Source organism: Bos mutus, chromosome 10, assembly GCF_027580195.1.
Source record: "Bos mutus isolate GX-2022 chromosome 10, NWIPB_WYAK_1.1, whole genome shotgun sequence".
Lineage (NCBI taxonomy): Eukaryota > Metazoa > Chordata > Mammalia > Artiodactyla > Bovidae > Bos > Bos mutus.
The window spans coordinates 20,487,535-20,505,783 of NC_091626.1; the positions used below are offsets into that span (position 1 = coordinate 20,487,535).

Consider the following 18,249-nt stretch of genomic DNA (forward strand, 5'->3'; position numbering starts at 1 on the left):
ACAGGCAAAAAGTATGGATCTATTGAGGAGGCAATGGGCCACAGGAGGAAGGGCTCAATTTGGATGAGTCAGGGGAAGGCATCAGGAAGGGCTTCACAGAGGAAGAGGCTCTTGAGCAGCATCTTGGATGCCAAGCTAGCATTTGTCAGTACACTGATAGGAAACAATTAATTTTAATCATTGATCTTCTCTCGCTACAGGCACTTCTGCTCACCTGCAGGCCACTCTACTATTGAGATTTCAGACTACTGATGGTGCCCCCGGGATGACATATCACCATTTAATTCCACCATTAGTGAGCCTGCCTGTACATAAGCACACACGCGCACACACACATAGCATACTGCTCCCAATCTCCTCCTGGGACACCAGGACCTCCCCAGTCCCACTGTACCTCCGCAAAGCCCAACACACACTGATGCTGCTTTCTGCCACCTTGGCCTCTTCTGCAGCCAGCTTTCAGCCCAGACCCTGCAAATGACACCCCACTGCCTGGGGGCTTCTGCGTCCCCTCCCACCCAGCAGCTCTCAGCAGTCTTTCCTGCCTCTTCCCTTAGAGCTCTAGCCCCATCTCTGGGGGGATGGTCCCCACTTTTCCACTGTGGGGGCTTGAGGGAAGGGGAGCAGCTGGTGGGGAATGGGAGCAGAGAATGAGGAAGGCAACAGAGACTCAGGCAGGCAGTGATTTTGTTTTTTTATTCTATACAAGTGGAGAGAGAGCCCCTGGGGATAGAGAGACAGATCTGCCCTCCCAGGAGAGGAGATCTGCAAAGCCAGCAGAGCCTCCCTCTCTCCAGGCTGCTCCCTGACTTCTGGTCCCCCATGCCTCATCCTGCACCCCTGGGACAGGGGCTGGCAGAGGGGCTTGGGGGTGTGGGGGCGGGTGGGGGTCGGAGTCCTTGTGAGGCACATGTCGAGAGGAGGGCTGGGGAGGGTGCCGTAGCGACTGTCAGTCTGTTCCCGGCTCGCTGGTTCCTGCTGGGAAAATCCAGGGAACCCTGTCTCCCCAGCAAGGAGAGCCAGCCGCCCCGTGCGGGGGCACTGCATCAGATGGATGGGTGGGCAGGGGGACCACCCTCTCACCGCCCCTCTGGCACCTGTGGGGTCAGGGGGCTGTCTTCTGTCAGGTTCCAGCTTGTCACAGGATTGCGCCCGCCGTGTCCGCTTAGGCTTCAGGGGGGCAGTCCGGCGACCTGGATCTGGGGGCCCTGCAATGACAGTCAAGGCAGGCCTAGCATGTGAGTGGGGCTCCCGGGCTGGGCGCTCAACCAGGCCATGGCTCCTGGTTGTCTGCCACTCATCCTGTGCCCAGGAAGAGACCCGAGGGGAGGGGCAGCGAGGCCCCAGAGGTGCCCCAGCCCCTCTAGCAGGTGGCGCACCTTGGATCTCAGGCTCCTCTTGGTCTTGCTGTGAGCCCAGCTGCAGCCGGGGTTTGTTCATTCCTGGGGCTGCACCCCCAGTCTCGACCTCCTCCCGGCCCCCTGGCTCCTGTGGGGGCCGGCGGCCCCTGGGCACAGCCACGGGCTTTGGGGGCTTCAGAGTTAATGGAGGGTCCTGCAGCTGGCAAAGAAGGAAGCTGGGTCAGTTAGATTGTCCTTTTGCTTCATCAAAGGTCCCTCCCCACAGCCTTGCTGGCTCTCACCTTAGCATTCCTGGTAGAAACCGTCCTCTCTGGGAAGACAGCCCCCTCCTTTTCCTCCTCTCCATCTTGGGAGGCTGGGCTGGGGCTCTGGCAGCCATGGTTGGGGGCGCTCTCCTCAGCTGGGGGATGGGAAGAGAGGAGAAACTGCAGGAAAAGACATTCTTGCATAGCCCTCCCAGTCCCCTGCCCCTGTAAAGCCCTGGACGCCAGGACTTTCCCCTCCAAGCCCCTCTGCTCCTACATCTCTGCCTTGGATGTCTCCTTCTGCTCTCCAGTTTCCTTAGCCCTTGGTCCCCAGGATCCTCCTGAGCCTGTCACCTCTGCAGGGAGCTCGGGCTGACCCTCTTGAAGAGCAGGGACAGAGCCAGGGTCTGGGGCCTGCTGGGTTCACAGGCATGGTTGCCCATCCAGGGCTGCAGTGCCCCGGGGCCCTGCCAAGGCTGCAGCCTGGCCTTCCTAGGACTCTCTGCCAGTCTGATTTAGGTGGTGAATCTGAAGGAGAGGTGCCTGGCATTCTCATTGCACCCTAGCCCCGCCTTGTGGCTTTATGCACTCCAGACCCAAGGATACGTTACATGGATGGGATTGTCTGTGTGTGTATCTGTGAGGTGCAGGTAAGGAAGACCTGGAGGGTGCTGGCAGTAGGTGTGTGTGGGGGGGACGGGGTGCTCCCCCCAGCCCCCACAACCGTGGTCTCCTAAATGAAAGCTGGAACCCATCTTCGGGTGTCTTAACTAGCCTGCTTATGGGACAGGATCATCAGGGAAGATGTTCCACATGATGTGTTGGCCTTGGAGGATGGGGCAGGTGCCCAGGCATTGCCAAGCCTCAGGCCAGCCTAGCTCTGCAGGGCACCCTCACGCCCTAGCCCTGGGGTGGGAGTGGAGGAAGGAAGGGAGTGTCAACCTCTCCAGGGAGATTTGTCCCTGTCAGTATTGTTGGAGGGTCACATTCCAGGCCTGTGGGAACTGAGAATGATGCCAAGCTGACTGGTTTTCTGTTAGCGGCTCCCTAAATGAAAGGTGCTCTGAACCCAGCAGAAGGGAGGTGTCACACTATAATCCCCCACTCTTTATTCTGGAAGGTAAATAACTTGTTTGAGGTCAACACTATAGGTGGTGGCTGAGCCCAATCGAACGCCCAGGGTGTCTGACCCCCAAGGCGGGGGGCTCTTGCCCCTTCTGGTTGGCACCTTTCTGTGTGGGCAGAGGATGGTCTGGTGAGCTCTTTGTGGAGGAGACTGGAATGTTTGAGGTGGACCTGGTTGGTACTGCCCACCATTTCCCCAGCTGAGGTACACAGAGAGGCCTTCTTTATGGAGAGTACCATTCTGCTGATGGCCCCTGCTCTAGAGAATTCCCCACGACCATCCACACAGTTTTGTTCCTGTTGGCTCAGCCTGGCAAAGCACTTTTGTTCCGTGGGGCCTTTCTTTTGGATGTAGTTTTGTAAATACCCTGAAGCATCTTCACAATGTTGATATTGTACTGCCCCGCCTTGACTGGCTTGTCTGTCTGGACACACTCGGGCCTTCAGAGCTGCTGCCAGGAAAGAGGCTTTCCATACCTATGTGCCACGTGGCCTCTGCTCGGCGCATGGCACTGAAGCTCGGCTTGGTGCTTTGGGCGGGTGGCGGGGGCTTCCAGGCTCCAGGCCCTGGAGTGGAAGGAGAGGGTGGGAAAGGGAGAGGGGGGAAATGCATGTTGGGTTGGGCTGAGAGAGGGGTCAAAGGAAGGAAGTGAGGGCGCCCATTCTTACCTGCGTCATCTGAAGAACGCCGTTTCTGCCAAGCCTGGACGCTGCCCTCCAGGTCTGGGCCTGTGCCCTGAAAGGACAGCTGAGTCAGGTCATAAAAAAGTCTCTTCTGTGTGGGGACTGCGGTTAGCAAGGGGCTTCTGCTCTAGCATCTCATGTTATTGGTCCCTAGACACTCAGACTCTTTTCCTCAAAGAATGATACCCATACCACCCCTCGGGGACATAACAAATGGTTTACGTGAATGAATATACTGTTATTTTAATATGTGTTTATTTTATGTGTCGTAGAAAAAACATGACTAGTACAAGCCTGTGATTTTAAAAGATGATAATGCTTAGGTCCAGACTGAGTTTAAAAAGGTGAGTTGATTTCAATAAAAATATTATGTAAATGGTATGTGGTATAAGGTTAAAGCAGTCATAAAGCTGGTGATCAAGTCACTAAAATTTGGGAAGCCGCTCTAGAGGTTAAGTATTTTGAGGGCCACACACTTTACAAGGAAACAGAGGCTCTGGAAGGTTAAGTGACTTGTCCAGGGTTCTGCACCAAGTGTAGGGGCAGAGCCACAGCACACACCTTCCTCTCCAAAGCACTGCTCTCCACTGACCTATGAACCACAGGCCCATGGGGACGAGAGAGGGTAGGCCCATGGGGAGGGGAGGGTGGTAAGCAGGAACCTGCAGGACCCCCAGTTTGCCACTCTGGGCTCCCCTCACCTCTCGTTTCCCATCGAAGCTCCAACCCTTGGCTCTTCCCAACCCAGGAAGGGCGACGCCGTGGACCCTCGGCTGCTGTGCTGCCCCGGGGGCCTGGCCTCCCTCCCCAGGCTCTGCCCCCTCAGTGCCCTGGAACAAGGTTACAGATTTAGAAGCAGTTTCTTACGGAGAAGGGGCTCCATACCTCTCCAAGTCCCCTGTCTGGAAGCCCTACCCAGGCCCTCTGAGGAGTCCTTCCACTGCCCTCATTTGCATGCTGGGAGTCTGGGTCACTAGGCTTAGCCCAAGGAGCCAAGGAGTGGAGACCTAGGATGACAAAGTTCTCCTGATCCCTGAGTTCTAGCATCCTGCCACTAATTGCCTGGGGTGATGGGTTGTGTGGGCACCAGGACTCAGAGCCCCTGCCTCACTTACCGTCTTCCTGCGGAAGGAAGGCCCCCGGCTCCCGCCAAAGGTAGGGAGGAGGCTGCTTTCCTCCTCAGGGCTCCAGCAGGGGGAGGAGTTATTGCCAAGGCTGGGGGGATCCGGGCTGGGGGGGCTCTCCTGAGTTGGGGGTGGGGGTGGGGGAGGAGGGAGGAGGAGCCGGTGGTGGGGGAGCCTGGCCCCCTGTCCCCCTTGAAGCTCCGGGGCCGGCGAAAGTGAAACAGGCCTCGGCGCCTTTTCTTCTGCAGTGGAGGCAGTGGCGGTTCGGACAGGCCTGGACGCAGGGTCCTCAGAGTCCGGGGGTAGCTGGGCAAGGTCGGGGAGAGTTAGTGACTAAGTCGTGGGGAGAGCCCAGGGCCAGATGCTGAAGCCGTTCGTGGTTCTCAGAATCCCCCACTCTCTCTCATCTACTGTTCCCTGCTGCTCCGTAACTCTGTCTACATATTCCCAGGGGATGGTGTCCTCAACTTTCCTGTTGTAACCCTCCAGCAGTCTCTTCCCTCCCAGGGACGCCGTCCCCTCCTCCTCTCAGCCTCTCCAAGTGACCCAGTTCCTTCTGGAGAGAGGCTGCGGCATCTGTGCAGGACAGTGACAGCATGTCCCCTCCAGGCCTGGTGCCACTGTCATCCCATCCCAGGGCCTGCTACCCAACCCCCAACTCCTGCAATCCCACTCTGGTGGTTCATTCCAGCCCCATTCCTTCCAGCTGTCCTGAGGAGATTCAGACAATATGGGAACTAAGGGCTGGGAGGGGAAGAAAGAATGTGGGGGGAAATGTCCCAGAGAGACTGCCACTGGAGAAACCTCCCTGGGAGGTGGGTGGACACAGGAGCTTTCCTAGGGCCTCGGGGCCTGCTGAAACTGGGGGTGTGCCTGGATGCCCCACCTGGAGCTTTCATCCATGACTCTTCTGCTGAAGAAGTCCTCCAGCCCCTCATCCAGGCGGGTGGCCATTCCGTTCTCCTGACGGGTCCCAGGTACTGGCGCCTGCTGGGAGGAAAGTCCTGTAGGATATATTATCTGGGTGAGGAAGCCCTCCTCCCCTCTATTCAAGGCCAGCCCCCTGGGACTTGACCTTGCCTCCTCCTGACCCCATGCAAACACAGACTTCAGGCTACATGGGTATCTCAAGCTTGGCAGCTCTTGACTCTCACCAAAATGAGAACTGCCACTGTCCAGCAGGCAGATTTCCTATCTGTGACCAGGTCTAGCTCCATCCAATCTGGATGCTCCCTCTTCTGTTCCATGGCCTGCCTGGGCCCCCACCCGATCCCACAAGGCTAGGACCTCTGGCATTGGTGTCCTAGAGCTAGAGTCCCTGGTCTGGCATTGCTAAGTGAAGCTGGTCCTCTGGTGAGGCCTTAGGGACTCACACTGGGCCGACCAGGTCCTGGAGGGGTGGTCCTGGGGGGCCGGGGCCGCCCTTGTGTTTGATGCCTTAGTTTATAGCCGTGAGTGGGCAGCTCGGAGAGACCTTCCCAGGAACCACTAGCTGCGGGCTGGCTGCTCCCGAGTCCTGAGAACCAGCCAGGGGGGATTCCCAGGCTCCCCAGCTGACTTTCCATGTCCTGAGGGCTCCCACCTGTGGGGACAGCAGCATTAGAGGGACTAGCAGGAGGGATGGGGAGAGAGCAGGTTGGAGAGGCAGAGATAAAAGAAACAGAATCAGTGCCATCAGCTCGGAGGCTGGAAGACTCACTAATGAAGGCAGACACTGGCCGGATCTTGCGGCAGCGTTTCTGCTTTTTGATGGCCATGGTGTCCTGCAGAGAGGGAGGCGAATGATGGGGCCAGGTGGCAAGTCCCAGGAGACTCACCTGGAGCCTCCCATTCCTCATGAAGTCTTCTCTTTCGGGTCCATCGTGCCTCCCCGTCCTCAGGCAGCCGAGGCAATGGGACAAGGGAAGAGGCTGGGTGGGATCCGGGTGAGGGGATGAGACCCAGTGTGGGGTAGAGGGTGGAGTCCAGGGACGTAGAAAGGGACGGTGGTTTGCAGGTTCGGGGGCAGGACCAAGGTTAAGGAGGGGAGTGGGGGTGCTCACGATGTTGGTTCCAAGCTCATCATCTGTGGTCTCCTCGTGGTCGTGGTTCCGGCCTCGGCCTCGGGAGGACAGATCCTGCCCTTGGCCTGGCCCCCCTGGTGGATCTGACAATGTTCTTAGCTGGGCCAGGTGTCGGGCCTAGGGAAGGACAGGTGTGAACAAGGAAGATCAAGATCCCAAGGAGGTTGCCTGCCTCCCAGGATCTTGATGGGGAGGGTTGGGGGGGCAGGTGGGTTGATGTGGGATGGGGTAGAGGGCCTCCCTGGGCCTGGTGGAGGCTCAGAAGTCTTACCAGGCTCTTGTGGGAGTGGTATAGCTCCTGCAGGATCTCGTCTACTATGGAGTTGGTCAAGTAGGTGACGACTGAGAGCTTCACTTCACTGTGGGCACAAGGAGAGGTACTCAGCTCCCCCGTCCCCACCTTGGCGTCTCTGCCCCAGCCTTTCCCAGATGCCTGAGAGAGTGGGCCAACTGCCCTGGCTGCCCACGGAAAACACAGCTGCTGTACAAGGTACCGTGGGTCTACCACTCAGCTCCACCCACAGCCCTTCCAGCCTAGGGGTGTGTGGATGAGGAGGGTGGACGAGAAGGAACTGAGGGGAAACAGGAGCACAGGGGCTCTGGGTCAGGTCCCTGGAGCTCCAGGGCAACAGACAGAGGTAAGTTGAGTTGCTGAGTGAATTCTGCTGGCCTTAGCTGGCATCACTGACTCAATGGACACGAGTTTGAGCAAACTCCAGGAGATAGTGAAGGACAGGGATGCTCGGAGTGCTGCAGTCCATGGGGTTGCAAAGAGTTGGACACAACTGAGTGACTGAACAGCATCAACAACTGCTGTAAAAGCAGGAACCAGTATTTCTTGAGCTTGCCTATTTCATGGGTTTGTGTTATAATTTTCCTTTGTTTCCTTGTCTTGAGAGGTGGTACCCAGACTGGAATGAAAGAGTGCTCTAGGGGCCACGAAAATGTGGGGGGATAAGCAGTGCAGTCCATGTACCCGTATTCTTTGTCCCTACCTCTGAGGAGGCTGTGCTCTGTTTCTAGAGGTCACTTCCTGGGGTCTGTGTGCGGCTGTGTGTATGTGTACACCTGTGTGCACTGTCTGGACTCCTAAACCCCAGCTCAGCATTTACACTTCTAGGGCAAAGACCAGTCAGACCCTAAATAGCAAGGTTGCAGTTGGTTAAAGATTCATCTCTTATAATGGAGATTGTCATTCATTATTCATTGCTGATAGCTGGGCCCCGGAGTCCCTAAGTGCTCAAGGCCAAGTCCAGCCCGTCCCAGCCCCGCCCCTGCCTCTCACTCCAGCTTGTTCTGAATATCCTGTCCCGCCTGCTCCAGTAGCGCCCCGCGGATGAAGTTCCGGGGCACGGTGACACGCTCGGCCACGTTGCTCAGCATCTTGTTGTGCCCTTCGGCCACCCGCATGGCCACGGGGCATAATTCCTGCGTCAGGCTGACCATGGACTCCAGGATCACCTAGTGTGGGACGAAAGGAGGCCAGAGCCCCAAGGAGGTCAGGGCTGGCCCCACAACGGAAGAGACTGCAGCATGTCTAGCTCATCAAGGTCACAGGGCAGGTTAGCAGCAGAGCCTTGGACACTCAGGCCTCCCCACATCCTGGTCAGTGTTCCTGCCATCCTACCACATGGACACATGGACAAGGGAGAGTCAGTCTAAGGATCAGAGTCCAGAGGGAGAAGTCAGAGTTCAGGGGCTAAGGCTGAAAGAAGCAACAAACATCCAAGCCCAGTTTTCTGACAATGCCTTGGGGCAGCGGGCATGTAGGTGGTCTTCTGCACTTCCTTCTTGCCCACAGTAATCCCCCTGTGCTGACCTCTGCCCTCGGCTAAGGGCCTTGGTCAGCACTGGGCTCCTCCCCCCGGGACTTGCCTGAAGCTCCTTGTCCACAGCCTTGGACACCTCACTGGCCACTGACTCCAGCCTCTGCCGCACAGGCCCGTCGTTGGCCAGCATGTGGCCCAGCTCGTAGAGGCTGGGAAATAGCTGGAGAAGGAACAGGGTCTGATCAGAAAGCCAGAATTGGGCCTCACTGGGTCCCTGGGGGGCCCTGGGCTAGGAAGGTAGATGCACGGGGCAGGGGGTGGATGCTCCTGGGTTGGCACGTGGCCTTCCTGTGCTCTCTAGACTGTCGGGGGAGGGCGGGGCTGCAGAATGCTCACCGCCCGGGAGTTCTTGGCATCCTTGATGAGATCCCGGGCGTAGAGCAGCTCGTCTTGCACAGGCTCCAGGGGGCACAGCCTCAGGGCCCGGACCTCCTCCTGCACCCGTCCACACAGTCGCTGCAGCATCTGCAGCACAGTGGCAGGAGTGTCAGGGGGGACCCCCGCCTCTTCACCTTCCCAGATGGGCCCTGGGTGCCCCATTTCTGGGCTCCCTTGGACCATGTCGCTGGTGCTGCCACTGACAGGGCAAGGGTGACGTCTACCGATGGCCTGTCCCTTCCTCTTCTTGGGAGGCCATTCTTTTTTTTTTTTTTAATTTTATTTTATTTTTAAACTTTACAATATTGTATTAGTTTTGCCAAATATCGACACAGGTATACCTGTGTTCCCCATCCTGAACCCTCCTCCCTCCTCCCTCCCCATACCCTCCCTCTTGGGAGGCCATTCTTGAACGCTCAGCAGAGCTCCCACAGTCCTGGGACCCCTTGTCCGAGACCCCTGCTGTTTGCCCACATGTTCTCTCATGTTTGGGGCCCACGTTCTGCATGTCCATTCTGTTTGCTCTCTCACACGCTCAGTCCAGCTGTAGGCACCTCAGGATGCCTCTCTCCCGACCCCTCCCCACCCCGCCCTGCACTCCAACACATCGCCCCTGTGCTCCCCGCATGCCCACGTGCGCCCCCATGTCCCGGAGGGAAACGTTTACTTGCTCGGCGCTGCTGGTCACCAGGCCCTGCTGCAGCCTGAAGGCCTGCTCCTGGGGGCATGTCTGGGAGTGATTGTTCCTCACCAGGCACCACTGGATCTAGAGATGATGGGTGGGTGGGGTCAGGACCGGGGCAGGCGGGCTGGCCCCTGCCCCCGGGGATCCACCCCGCTCAGGCCACCACCTTCTGCCAGACGTCCTCGGTGCGCTCGGGGGCGCTGCGGTAGGCTTGGGAGATGTCGCTCACTGGGAAGGACATGAAGCGCAGCGTGTGGTTGCTGTGGGACAGAGCGGCACAGCTGGGTGGGGAGGAGGTGGCAGGGCAGGCTCCTGCTGCCCACACCCACCTCTTGCTGACCACGTCCCTCCACGGTCCTCCTTAACGTTTCTATGCTATTAGGTCAGATGCACTGGATTGGGGCTTGTGAAGTTCAGGCTGGATCCAGGTACAGGGAGGCTGGGGGCTTGGTTAGGGCAGGGCCCTAGCCTACTCACCTCTCCAGGGCCCTCGCAATGTCCAGAAAGCCCAGGGCGGATGTATTGTTCCGATCCCAGAGGATAGTTCTGGGGAAAGGGTGGGCATCAGCTTGTTACCCCTCCTACTGGGCCTCTCTTAGGGAGCAGGGACAGCCCCACCGGGAGCCCTCCCACCTTTCCTAGTTAATGAGGCTGACTCAGAGATAGTCCTGGGACTAAGGGTCTCCTGGAAACTGGGGTATAAGCAGTGAGGCAGCAGGGAGGGCAGGTATGTGTGTTTGGGGGAGGGCTGGGGCTCCAGGTGAGAGGGTCGAGGCGTGGGCCCCACCTGAGGGAGGAGTTTATCTGCAGGGCCTTAGACAGCATCTTGGCCCCGATGTCCTCCATGCCATTGCCGCTCAAATCCACCTTTGCCAGGCAGGTGTTGCTGCCCAGGGCATTGATGAGGATGCTGGTGCGAAGCTTCAGCCGGGAGTCTGCCACCGACAGTGACTGCAGGGACTGTGTTGGCAAGTGGGGGGTTGGACCCAGTCCCTGCAGCCCCCATCACTGCAGGTCCCCTCCCAGGCCCCGGCACTCACACAGTCCTCTTCCTGGATCAGCTGTACCAGCTTGTGGAGGATCTCCTCCAGGGTCCTGCAGGGAGTTGGGACTCAGAGTAGGAGGAGAGGGGGCTGGGGTCATGCTACTGGAGCAGCAGAAAGGTGGTCGGGGTGATACAGTGAGCCAAAAGGATAAGCTGATGATGGAGTGGGGGTCTGTGGGTATAGGGAGGGGGGCCTCACTTGGCCTTGACGTTGAAGTTCTTTCCCAGGAACAGGTGCTTGAGAGACTTGTTCTTCCCAAGTGCAGGCACCAGTGTCAGGAGGTCTGAGTCGAACCCTGGCCGGCAGATGGAGAAGCCTGGACTTGAGACCTGAGTCTCACAAGAGTCATCTGAGGGTTTCTCCCCCAGGCTCCAGGCCCCTGTCCCCACCTGGCCCCCAGGAAGGGAGGGGCCCCCACTCACCATTGTCTGACAGATCCAGGCTGCCCACACAGGTGACAGCCCCCAGCTGCTCCTGCAAAGCCTGGGCTCCAGCTGAGCGGAGCTGTAGGGACACAGTGGGGGTGAGGCAGGAGGCAGGGGTTGGGGTGGAAGATAGGGCCCCTCTAATGCTCAGAGATAAGAGGAGTCACACCAGGATTCAAGGTCAAATCGGGTCTCGAGTGTGAAATCAGGAGGCCCCTTCTCCACACCAGATCCTTCCCCAGGGCTCTCTTCCCTTCCTTCTGCCAGAAAAATCTCTGGGCCGCTGCTCTGGAGACAGCCTGTTCCTGCCATCTGCTGGGAAAGCCTGGTATTTCCCATCCCCAAGCGGTCAGGGAGGGGATACCGGAGACTGGAAATGACCTCTAGAAAGAGTGGAGGTGTGGTCAGGTTGTGGGGCTGCAGAGGGGTAGTGCAGAGGCAACATGGAGTCAGAGCTTGACTTAGGTCAGAGAGATGAATGGCAGAGGAAGGAGGGCTCACCTCACAGCTGCTGAGGTCCAGGTGCAGATCGCTGAGGTGACTGTTGAGGGACAGGCCCTGGAGCAGTGCCCTGTGGGAACAAGGTCAGCGGGCCCACCTTTACCCTTCGCCCCTTCTCCCAGGGCTCCCCCTCGGACGCCCCCAACCCTGCACCCACCCGACCTGAGGGCCTCCAGGGGCAGCCTCGTGGCCGACAGGTTGACGTGGCTCAGAGTGTAGGCGCTGCTGAAGAACTGCTTGAAGGCTGGGGGCGCCTCCCGGCCCTTCCTGTGGAGATGTCTGGGGTCAGCAAGGGAGGGGGTGCCCATGGCTTGCCCCTCCACTCCCCACACCCCTGCGCTCCCACCTGTGGGAGCAGCTGTTTCGCGCCAGGTTGAGGTAGGTGAGGTGGGAGCAGCAGCCGTGAAGTAGGGCACCCAGAAGCTGTGGGGGAGACAGGGCGCATCTCAAGGGGCAGCGAAGACTCCCTCCTCCAACCCCACCGAGGTCCTGGCGCTTCACCCTCTGTGGTCAGTCTGTGCAAGGCCCGCTGTGCCTGCCTCACTTAGCCTCTTCAAGCCTCAGTTTCCCCTCTGTGGAAAGTGGGTGTCCTCCCACCTGTCCGGCCCCAGGGGTGTGAGAGGCTCATAGGCAGTGGATGTGTTAAAGCCAGGGCCACCACAGGCTTATAAGGTGGCTGGTTCAAGTTAGGGAAGGAGTCCTTTCCCCCAGGGGGACTCAGCCCTGCGCTGGGGTGCACAGCCAGGGGATGGATCCAGGCTGGCTTTCAGGCACAGCTATAGCACAACCTTGGGCAGCGCACAAAGTGCCACACAGGGGTGAGCTTTGGGGTCGCTTTGGAATTTTGCTGAACCTGAAGCCGTCCTACCAGCTTGACCCACCTCTGTACTCAAAGAGAGTACAGAGACCAGAGAGTACAAGGTGAGGCAGAGACCCACCCTGGCCTCCCCAAGTCCCTGCAGGCTGGCTCCCCCATCACCAACCCCTCACCGAGTCGATGGTGCAGTCGGTCCCTGCCAGGTCCAGGTGTACCAGGGCATTGGGCTGGGCCAGGAAACTGTAGAGGGCCTGGGAAGGAAGGACAGAGGGGGCTGCAGGGGGAGGGGTGACAGAGCCCCTCCCCTCCCCAGGGCTAAAGGGCAGAGACTCCAGGCCCTGAGTGTATTTCTGCAGGGACTTGAGGCGCTGTTCGTGGACTCACGTTGGCCTCGTCGGTGGCGAGCAGCCCAGGGTTCTTGCTCAGGTCCAGGTACCGGAGAGAGCTGGCAAAGGCCGGGTTGGCCCCAAAGGTCTGGCCCAGCGCCTGGAGCCCTGAGCACAGCGGGCACTGGGCTGGGTTGGCCCCCATCCCCACCTCTCCCCCTTGCATGCAATTCTTCCCCACTCCCCAGCTGTGCTCCTGTCCCTTCTGTGATCCTTGGGATACCATGTGCATGGGTGGGGCCTCTGGGACTTGATACCCAGGTAGTACAGCGAGGGGGGGGGGAGGGGTCAGGGGCCAGAGGTCAGGGGTCCCGGGGCAAGTACCTCTAGGGGAGATGGCAGTCTTGGCCAGGCACAGTTTGGTGAGGCCAGTGGGGAAGCAGAGGAGCTGCTGGCTCAGACTGAGGAAACCTGGGGAGTGGAGAGAGAAAAGGGCCTCCCTGAGAGATAGGCAGTAGGGGCAGGCAGTGCAGAGTCAGACAGGGGGCTTGAGTGGAATGTGGGCCTGGGGTCTAGGATGGAGGTACTGGGATAGGGGCTGGCATCAGGTTGGAGAGCCCCTGTTCAGCCCTGGGTTGGGCTCTGGGCTGGGCTGGGGGGGTCTGCATTGTGGTGGGGGGCAGGATTCAGGGCTGGGGCTCACCCTTGTCCTCGATGGGGTTGTGGGACAGAGTGAGGGCATGCAGCACACAGCTCCCGTTCTCCCCAAACACCCCGGCCAGCTTCTGGACAAAGTCCCTTCAGGGAAGGGGAGGAAGGATGTGTTTGTCCCAGGCTCTGGGCTTCCCCTCCTCCTCCATCTGCCTGCCTGGCTGGGGCTGCAATGGTCAGAGGTCCCCACAGGTGAGGAGCAGCTCGGGGCCTGCAGGGAGCCTGCTGTCACTCAGGAGTACCTGGGAAGTGGTGCTGAGACAAAGCCCGGCTGCGGGTCCTCGAGACAGGAGCAGAGTAGTCTGCTCTGCGGCTGACGGCAGGAGGGGATGGGGCTCGGAGATACTGGGGAAGGCCGTGGAGCTGGGGGTCGGGAGGCTTAGGTGGGACTTGCTGTGTGCCCTCTTTGGGCCTCAGTCTCCTCTTCTGTAAAGTGAGGAGCTGGATGAGATGGTTCTACATCACGAGGCCTACATCATGCCCTGAGGTTCTGGGACCCTAAGACTACATCAAGGAGCACCACTACCCAAGGAGGAGGCTGGCCTCACGTCTTAAGCCCAGCGTTGTCCAGCACCAGCTCTTCAAGGCTCCCCGACTTGCTCAGGGTGTGTAGCACCTGTTCTAGCACTTCAGAGCCCTGGGGACAGAGGGGGTCGTGTGGTCAGGAGCCAGAGAGGGCACTACTCTCCCGTCCCCCATTCCTCCTAGACCCTACCAGCCGCAGGTCTTTGCAGTAGAGTTTGGTGAACCATTGGTTGTAGGCCAGGGCTGCCACCATTAGGGCCAAGTCTCTGTGGGAAGATTGATGGGGGCAGGAAAGTGGTGAGCAGGTGACCGGGGCAGGAAAGAAGAGACTAAGGATGGGGTGGTTGGAAGCCTAGATGGGTGGAGGGCAGTGGGTGTGGGGGCTGGGAGACAGAGCCCAGGCTTGGTGGGGCCAGAAGGGAGAGGCTAGAAGGGCCAGGGCTGGGCTGAGGCTGGAATGCGGGGTTAAGTCTCTATCCCGTCTACTTACCGGCTCTCCAAGTGGCTGAAATCCAAAAGATTGAACTCTCGGTTATCCTCGGCATGATAGATGGTGTCCACATCCTTGGAGAGGTGGAACTGGCTCGCATCTGCTCCCCTCCTCCGTGGCCCCTCCCTCCAGGTCCCACCTGCCCGCCTGCCAGGTCCCTACCCAAACGCACCCATTGCACCTCTTCACGGCAGTGCAGCCCGTTGTAGTCACACAGGGCAGCGTAGGTCTCAGAGAAGCCACCTGTGGGGTAGGAGATGGGCTGGCTCCTTAAAGGCTAAGGGGGTGGGGAGGAGACTTGGAGCATTCAAGGAAAGGTCAAGGTCATTTTATGTGCCAGTGTCTTGGGTTCCTGCAGCATCATGAACCTCCGAGGTCTGGGAGCTGTGGAGCCTCAAGCCCTATACACAGAGGACTCTGAGCAAGGGGCAGGGTGGTGTAGGCCCCCTTTCCCTCCAGCCTGCCCCTGCTCACCGCAGACACTGTGGGTGGTGGATGTGGAAGTCTCAGAGTTGGGGGACGTGTCTCGGGGCCCGTCCGGGGTGTCTGCATTTCCACGCCGGATTAGACTCCTGGAAAAACAACAAATCCATCCCAAGATGGGTGGAAAGCGGCTCTCAATTCTTCCTCTGTTACAGATTCTGGATCCCTAGGAAAAGCAGGACTGGGGACATGAGAGCTCTTCTCCTTGGTGTCACGGGGTCCCAGGACCAGGGGAAGGAGGGAGGGGGGAGGGGGCTTCTTTATTGTCTGACCCCTGAGAGACTCCTCCTTTGCCACTCACCCAGGGCCAGGGCAGACCTTGGAGAGGGCAGAGCTCACATGTCGTGTCACCTGGTCCACGCTCTCAGCTGATGGCAGCCGCATGCTCACCATGCCACGCTCCGTCTCCACTAGGATCTGGGGGAGAGGGAGCGGCAGGGACTCAGACACAGGTTCCCTCCTCCTGCTGGCCCAGGAGCGGAGCCCACGCTCCAGTGCTCACCTGGTTCTGACTGAGCGTGTTGAAGGCGCGGATCTCTAGGACATTGAAGGAGCTCTCCACCTGAGGGGTGGGGGCATGGGAATGTGCAGCTCCTGGTCAGGGCCTGGCTGCTGGGCTCAGAGGAGGGCACCCTGGGTGTTCTCCCACTCATCAGCCCAACTCACCTTGGCTGGGACTTTAAGGGGGAAGAGGTGGAGACGCCAGGAGGTCAGGGCCTTCAGAGAGGGGAAAAATAGAGCATCAGCAGCAAATGGTAGTTTCCTGGGCTCTAGTCCCCCTGCGCTCTGTCAGCGCCCTCAGTCCGTGTGCACTCCCTGCCAACTGGCCTTCTGCTCTGAAAGTCCCTGCTTCTCTCATGCCCTGCCCCAGGTTCCTGGACATCCAGCCAGTCCAGCCTCCCCCTCCCACAAGCTATGTCTTTTCAGCACTCCTCCACCTGTCTCCTTTGCCCCCCAGGTTCCTTACCCTTACCAGCCCAGGTGCCCTTGATTCCCCCTTCCTTCCCCCAGTCCAGTCCCTTACCAGTACTCGGTCCTCGAACTTCTTGGGCTTTGTCTCCAGCTTCACGCGATGTTGTTGGAGCACAGCCCCTTGGCTCAGGCACCTCCGGATGCTGTCTGCAGGTGGGTAGTAGGCTGCTCAGGGCCCCCCTTACCCTAGCTACCCCCACATACCCAAGGCCCTCCAGGGGCAGGGGCAGAGAGGAGGAGAGAGAATCAGAGAGAGATGAAGAACAGGAATTGAGATCTTCCCTTCTTGGGTAACTTTTTCTATTAGAAAGGCAGGGGTGCTAAGGAAAAAACTCTGGCTTCTGCTGTCCCTGAGTTGAGGGACAGTAGTTGCGTGGCACTCTGGGAGAGTGTGAAGGATTTTCCCAACCCGTGCACTCCAGCAGCTGTCAACCCATACAGAGTGAGTCAGTGTGTAGGGGCGTGGGGGTGTCCCACTACATGCTTGATGGTCTGGTGTGGTGTCTGCCTTTTACTATGTGTGTAAAGAAGATGCCAGGGAGCTTGTGTTGAGGATGGGTAAGTGTGAATGAGTATGCAGTACTTGCAGTTGTGAAAGGGGCACAGAGCCAGCCAGTTCTCCTGTGGGTGGGGGGTAGGGAGGTAGGAAGGAGTTAGTGTTTAAATGAGTCCCATATCCATCTGCTGGAGAATCATCCAGATATCCCAGTGTGCGTGCGTGCGTGCCTGTGTGTGTGTGTGTGTGTGCAGTTTCTGTAAAGATGTGGGTACACACATCTCACAACTGTGCTTGTGTGCCTCTGGAGGTGTGGGAGATGGGCACAGTGTAGCATGCCTCTGAGTATCCTTGAGAGTCCTGGTCTCTGCGTGCGCTAGCCTGTGCTCCCACCTCTGGGGGTCAGGGTTGTGGCTGTGCTGGGGGGTCGGTCTTGGTTTGGAACAGTCTGAGGACCAGGCAAACAGGAGAGGCCTTGAGGTGTGGGTGTGGGGTAGAGAGCAGGGGGCAGGCTGGTATGAGGGTTGTTGCAGGTGAGCTGCAGAGACCCTGCTCCCGGTTTTAGCTCCAGTCCAAGCCCTCTTCCCTGACTCCCGTCTTTGCCCCCACTGCCTGGGCACAGCCCGGCTTCTTGAGGGGCTCTTTGGAGCCAGTTCCGGGGCGGGGCCGGGAGGAGGGAGGGTGTTGAGCCCAGAGGCGGTCAGGACCTGGGGCAGCTCCCATCACCCGGCGGGGCGGGCCTGGCCCCGCCCGGCGGGGGAAAGGGGACTCTCCGGCGGCGAGACTGGATGCTTCGCCTAGGGATGGGCCAGGATAGCTGAGAGTCAGCCCCAGGGAGCGTGAAGGGACTGCACCTGTCACTGAAGATCGGGACGGGAGGCTCTGGGACAGGTAGGTCCTGAAGGGTGAGGCGAGGGGGCAGCGGAGGATGCTCTGGGGACAGCGATGCCCCGAGCTGGGATGCAGGGGCAGGGGGCTGCCCTGGAACCGGGATGCATGAGGGGCGGAGGGACCGGGGTGTACCGCGGAGAGTAACGCACTAGGGCTGGGAGGCTCCCGGACGGAGCGTCCCAGAGACCACCGCAGCCTCGTACCTTGCAGCTCGCGGGTGAGCTCCGCGCTGGACTTGGCCATGGCGGCCGCTGCTGCCGCTGTTGCTGCAGAGGAGCCGCCGTCACCGCCGCCGGGGAGCCGCGGCACATGCTAGACCCGGCTCCGGCAGGGCCCGGGCGCTGAGCGATGCAGCAGCCGCGGAGCCCGCTCCTGTCAGGGGCGGCTGCGCGAGCGCTCCTCCCCCCGCCTCGGAGCGCCGGGTCTCCCGCCCCGCCCGGAGAGGTGCCTGATTGAGCATGCGCGCCGCGCCTCCGGGCCGCGTGAGACCCTGCGCGCGCTCGCGCCCACCCCTCCCGCCGGCTCCCGCGTGCGACGCCCTGTGCGTGTCGCCTTGGAGCCCGGGCTATCTCCCGGGCGGGGGCACAGCGCCCTCACTTTCCGTGTCATCCACTCCTCGGGCACCGTCAGCAGAACCTATTTCTTTTGTTTGTGGGCCTGGGTACCCCTCGCGGGGTCATCCTTGCCAGGCTCCTCCCTTTTCACTGCTTGCTCGGGACGCGTCTGGCTCGTCCTCGCTGACCCTCGAAGGAAGGAACTTGCGGCCAAGGGCGATGCTAGGAGAGGACCTGGCCACATCTGGGGAAGTTCGACCTTCCTTTCCCGCTTTCCCAGCCTCGGTGATCCCTGCGATGTTCTTGGCACCATCCCCGCGGGTGTGAGCCGAGAGTAGCACCTGGGAATTCCCGTGCCACCTCCTCCCAGCTGGCAGCTCTGCAAACACCTCCACCCTCAGCATTACGCTCAGGTCCTGGAGACAAGGAGGAGGGTTAGGAGGATCCAGACTTAGCATCTGGGAACATACTAGGGGAATCCAGTCCACTCAGACTTAACGCTGTGCTCGGCTATCACA

General features: G+C 59.6%; 1 protein-coding gene across 1 annotated transcript; it reads right to left on the reverse strand.

Moving 5' to 3' along the window:
• Nucleotides 1-688: 688 nt before the first annotated feature.
• CARMIL3 (capping protein regulator and myosin 1 linker 3) lies at nt 689-18,163 on the reverse strand. Its single transcript, XM_070377448.1, is given in 41 exon segments — nt 689-975; nt 1,098-1,208; nt 1,380-1,560; nt 1,643-1,761; nt 3,209-3,298; nt 3,401-3,467; nt 4,117-4,245; nt 4,531-4,697; nt 4,700-4,845; nt 5,426-5,526; nt 5,913-6,121; nt 6,239-6,302; nt 6,582-6,719; nt 6,874-6,961; nt 7,888-8,063; nt 8,478-8,591; nt 8,768-8,896; nt 9,477-9,575; nt 9,661-9,754; nt 9,972-10,040; nt 10,282-10,454; nt 10,535-10,589; nt 10,739-10,835; nt 10,963-11,044; nt 11,467-11,536; nt 11,629-11,733; nt 11,813-11,889; nt 12,457-12,534; nt 12,668-12,777; nt 12,994-13,080; nt 13,313-13,407; nt 13,869-13,957; nt 14,036-14,111; nt 14,336-14,409; nt 14,508-14,578; nt 14,810-14,907; nt 15,120-15,235; nt 15,321-15,380; nt 15,485-15,535; nt 15,843-15,937; nt 17,381-18,163. Coding segments are annotated over 41 exon segments (4,116 nt in total). The 5' UTR covers nt 17,421-18,163; the 3' UTR covers nt 689-949.
• Nucleotides 18,164-18,249: the final 86 nt, after the last annotated feature.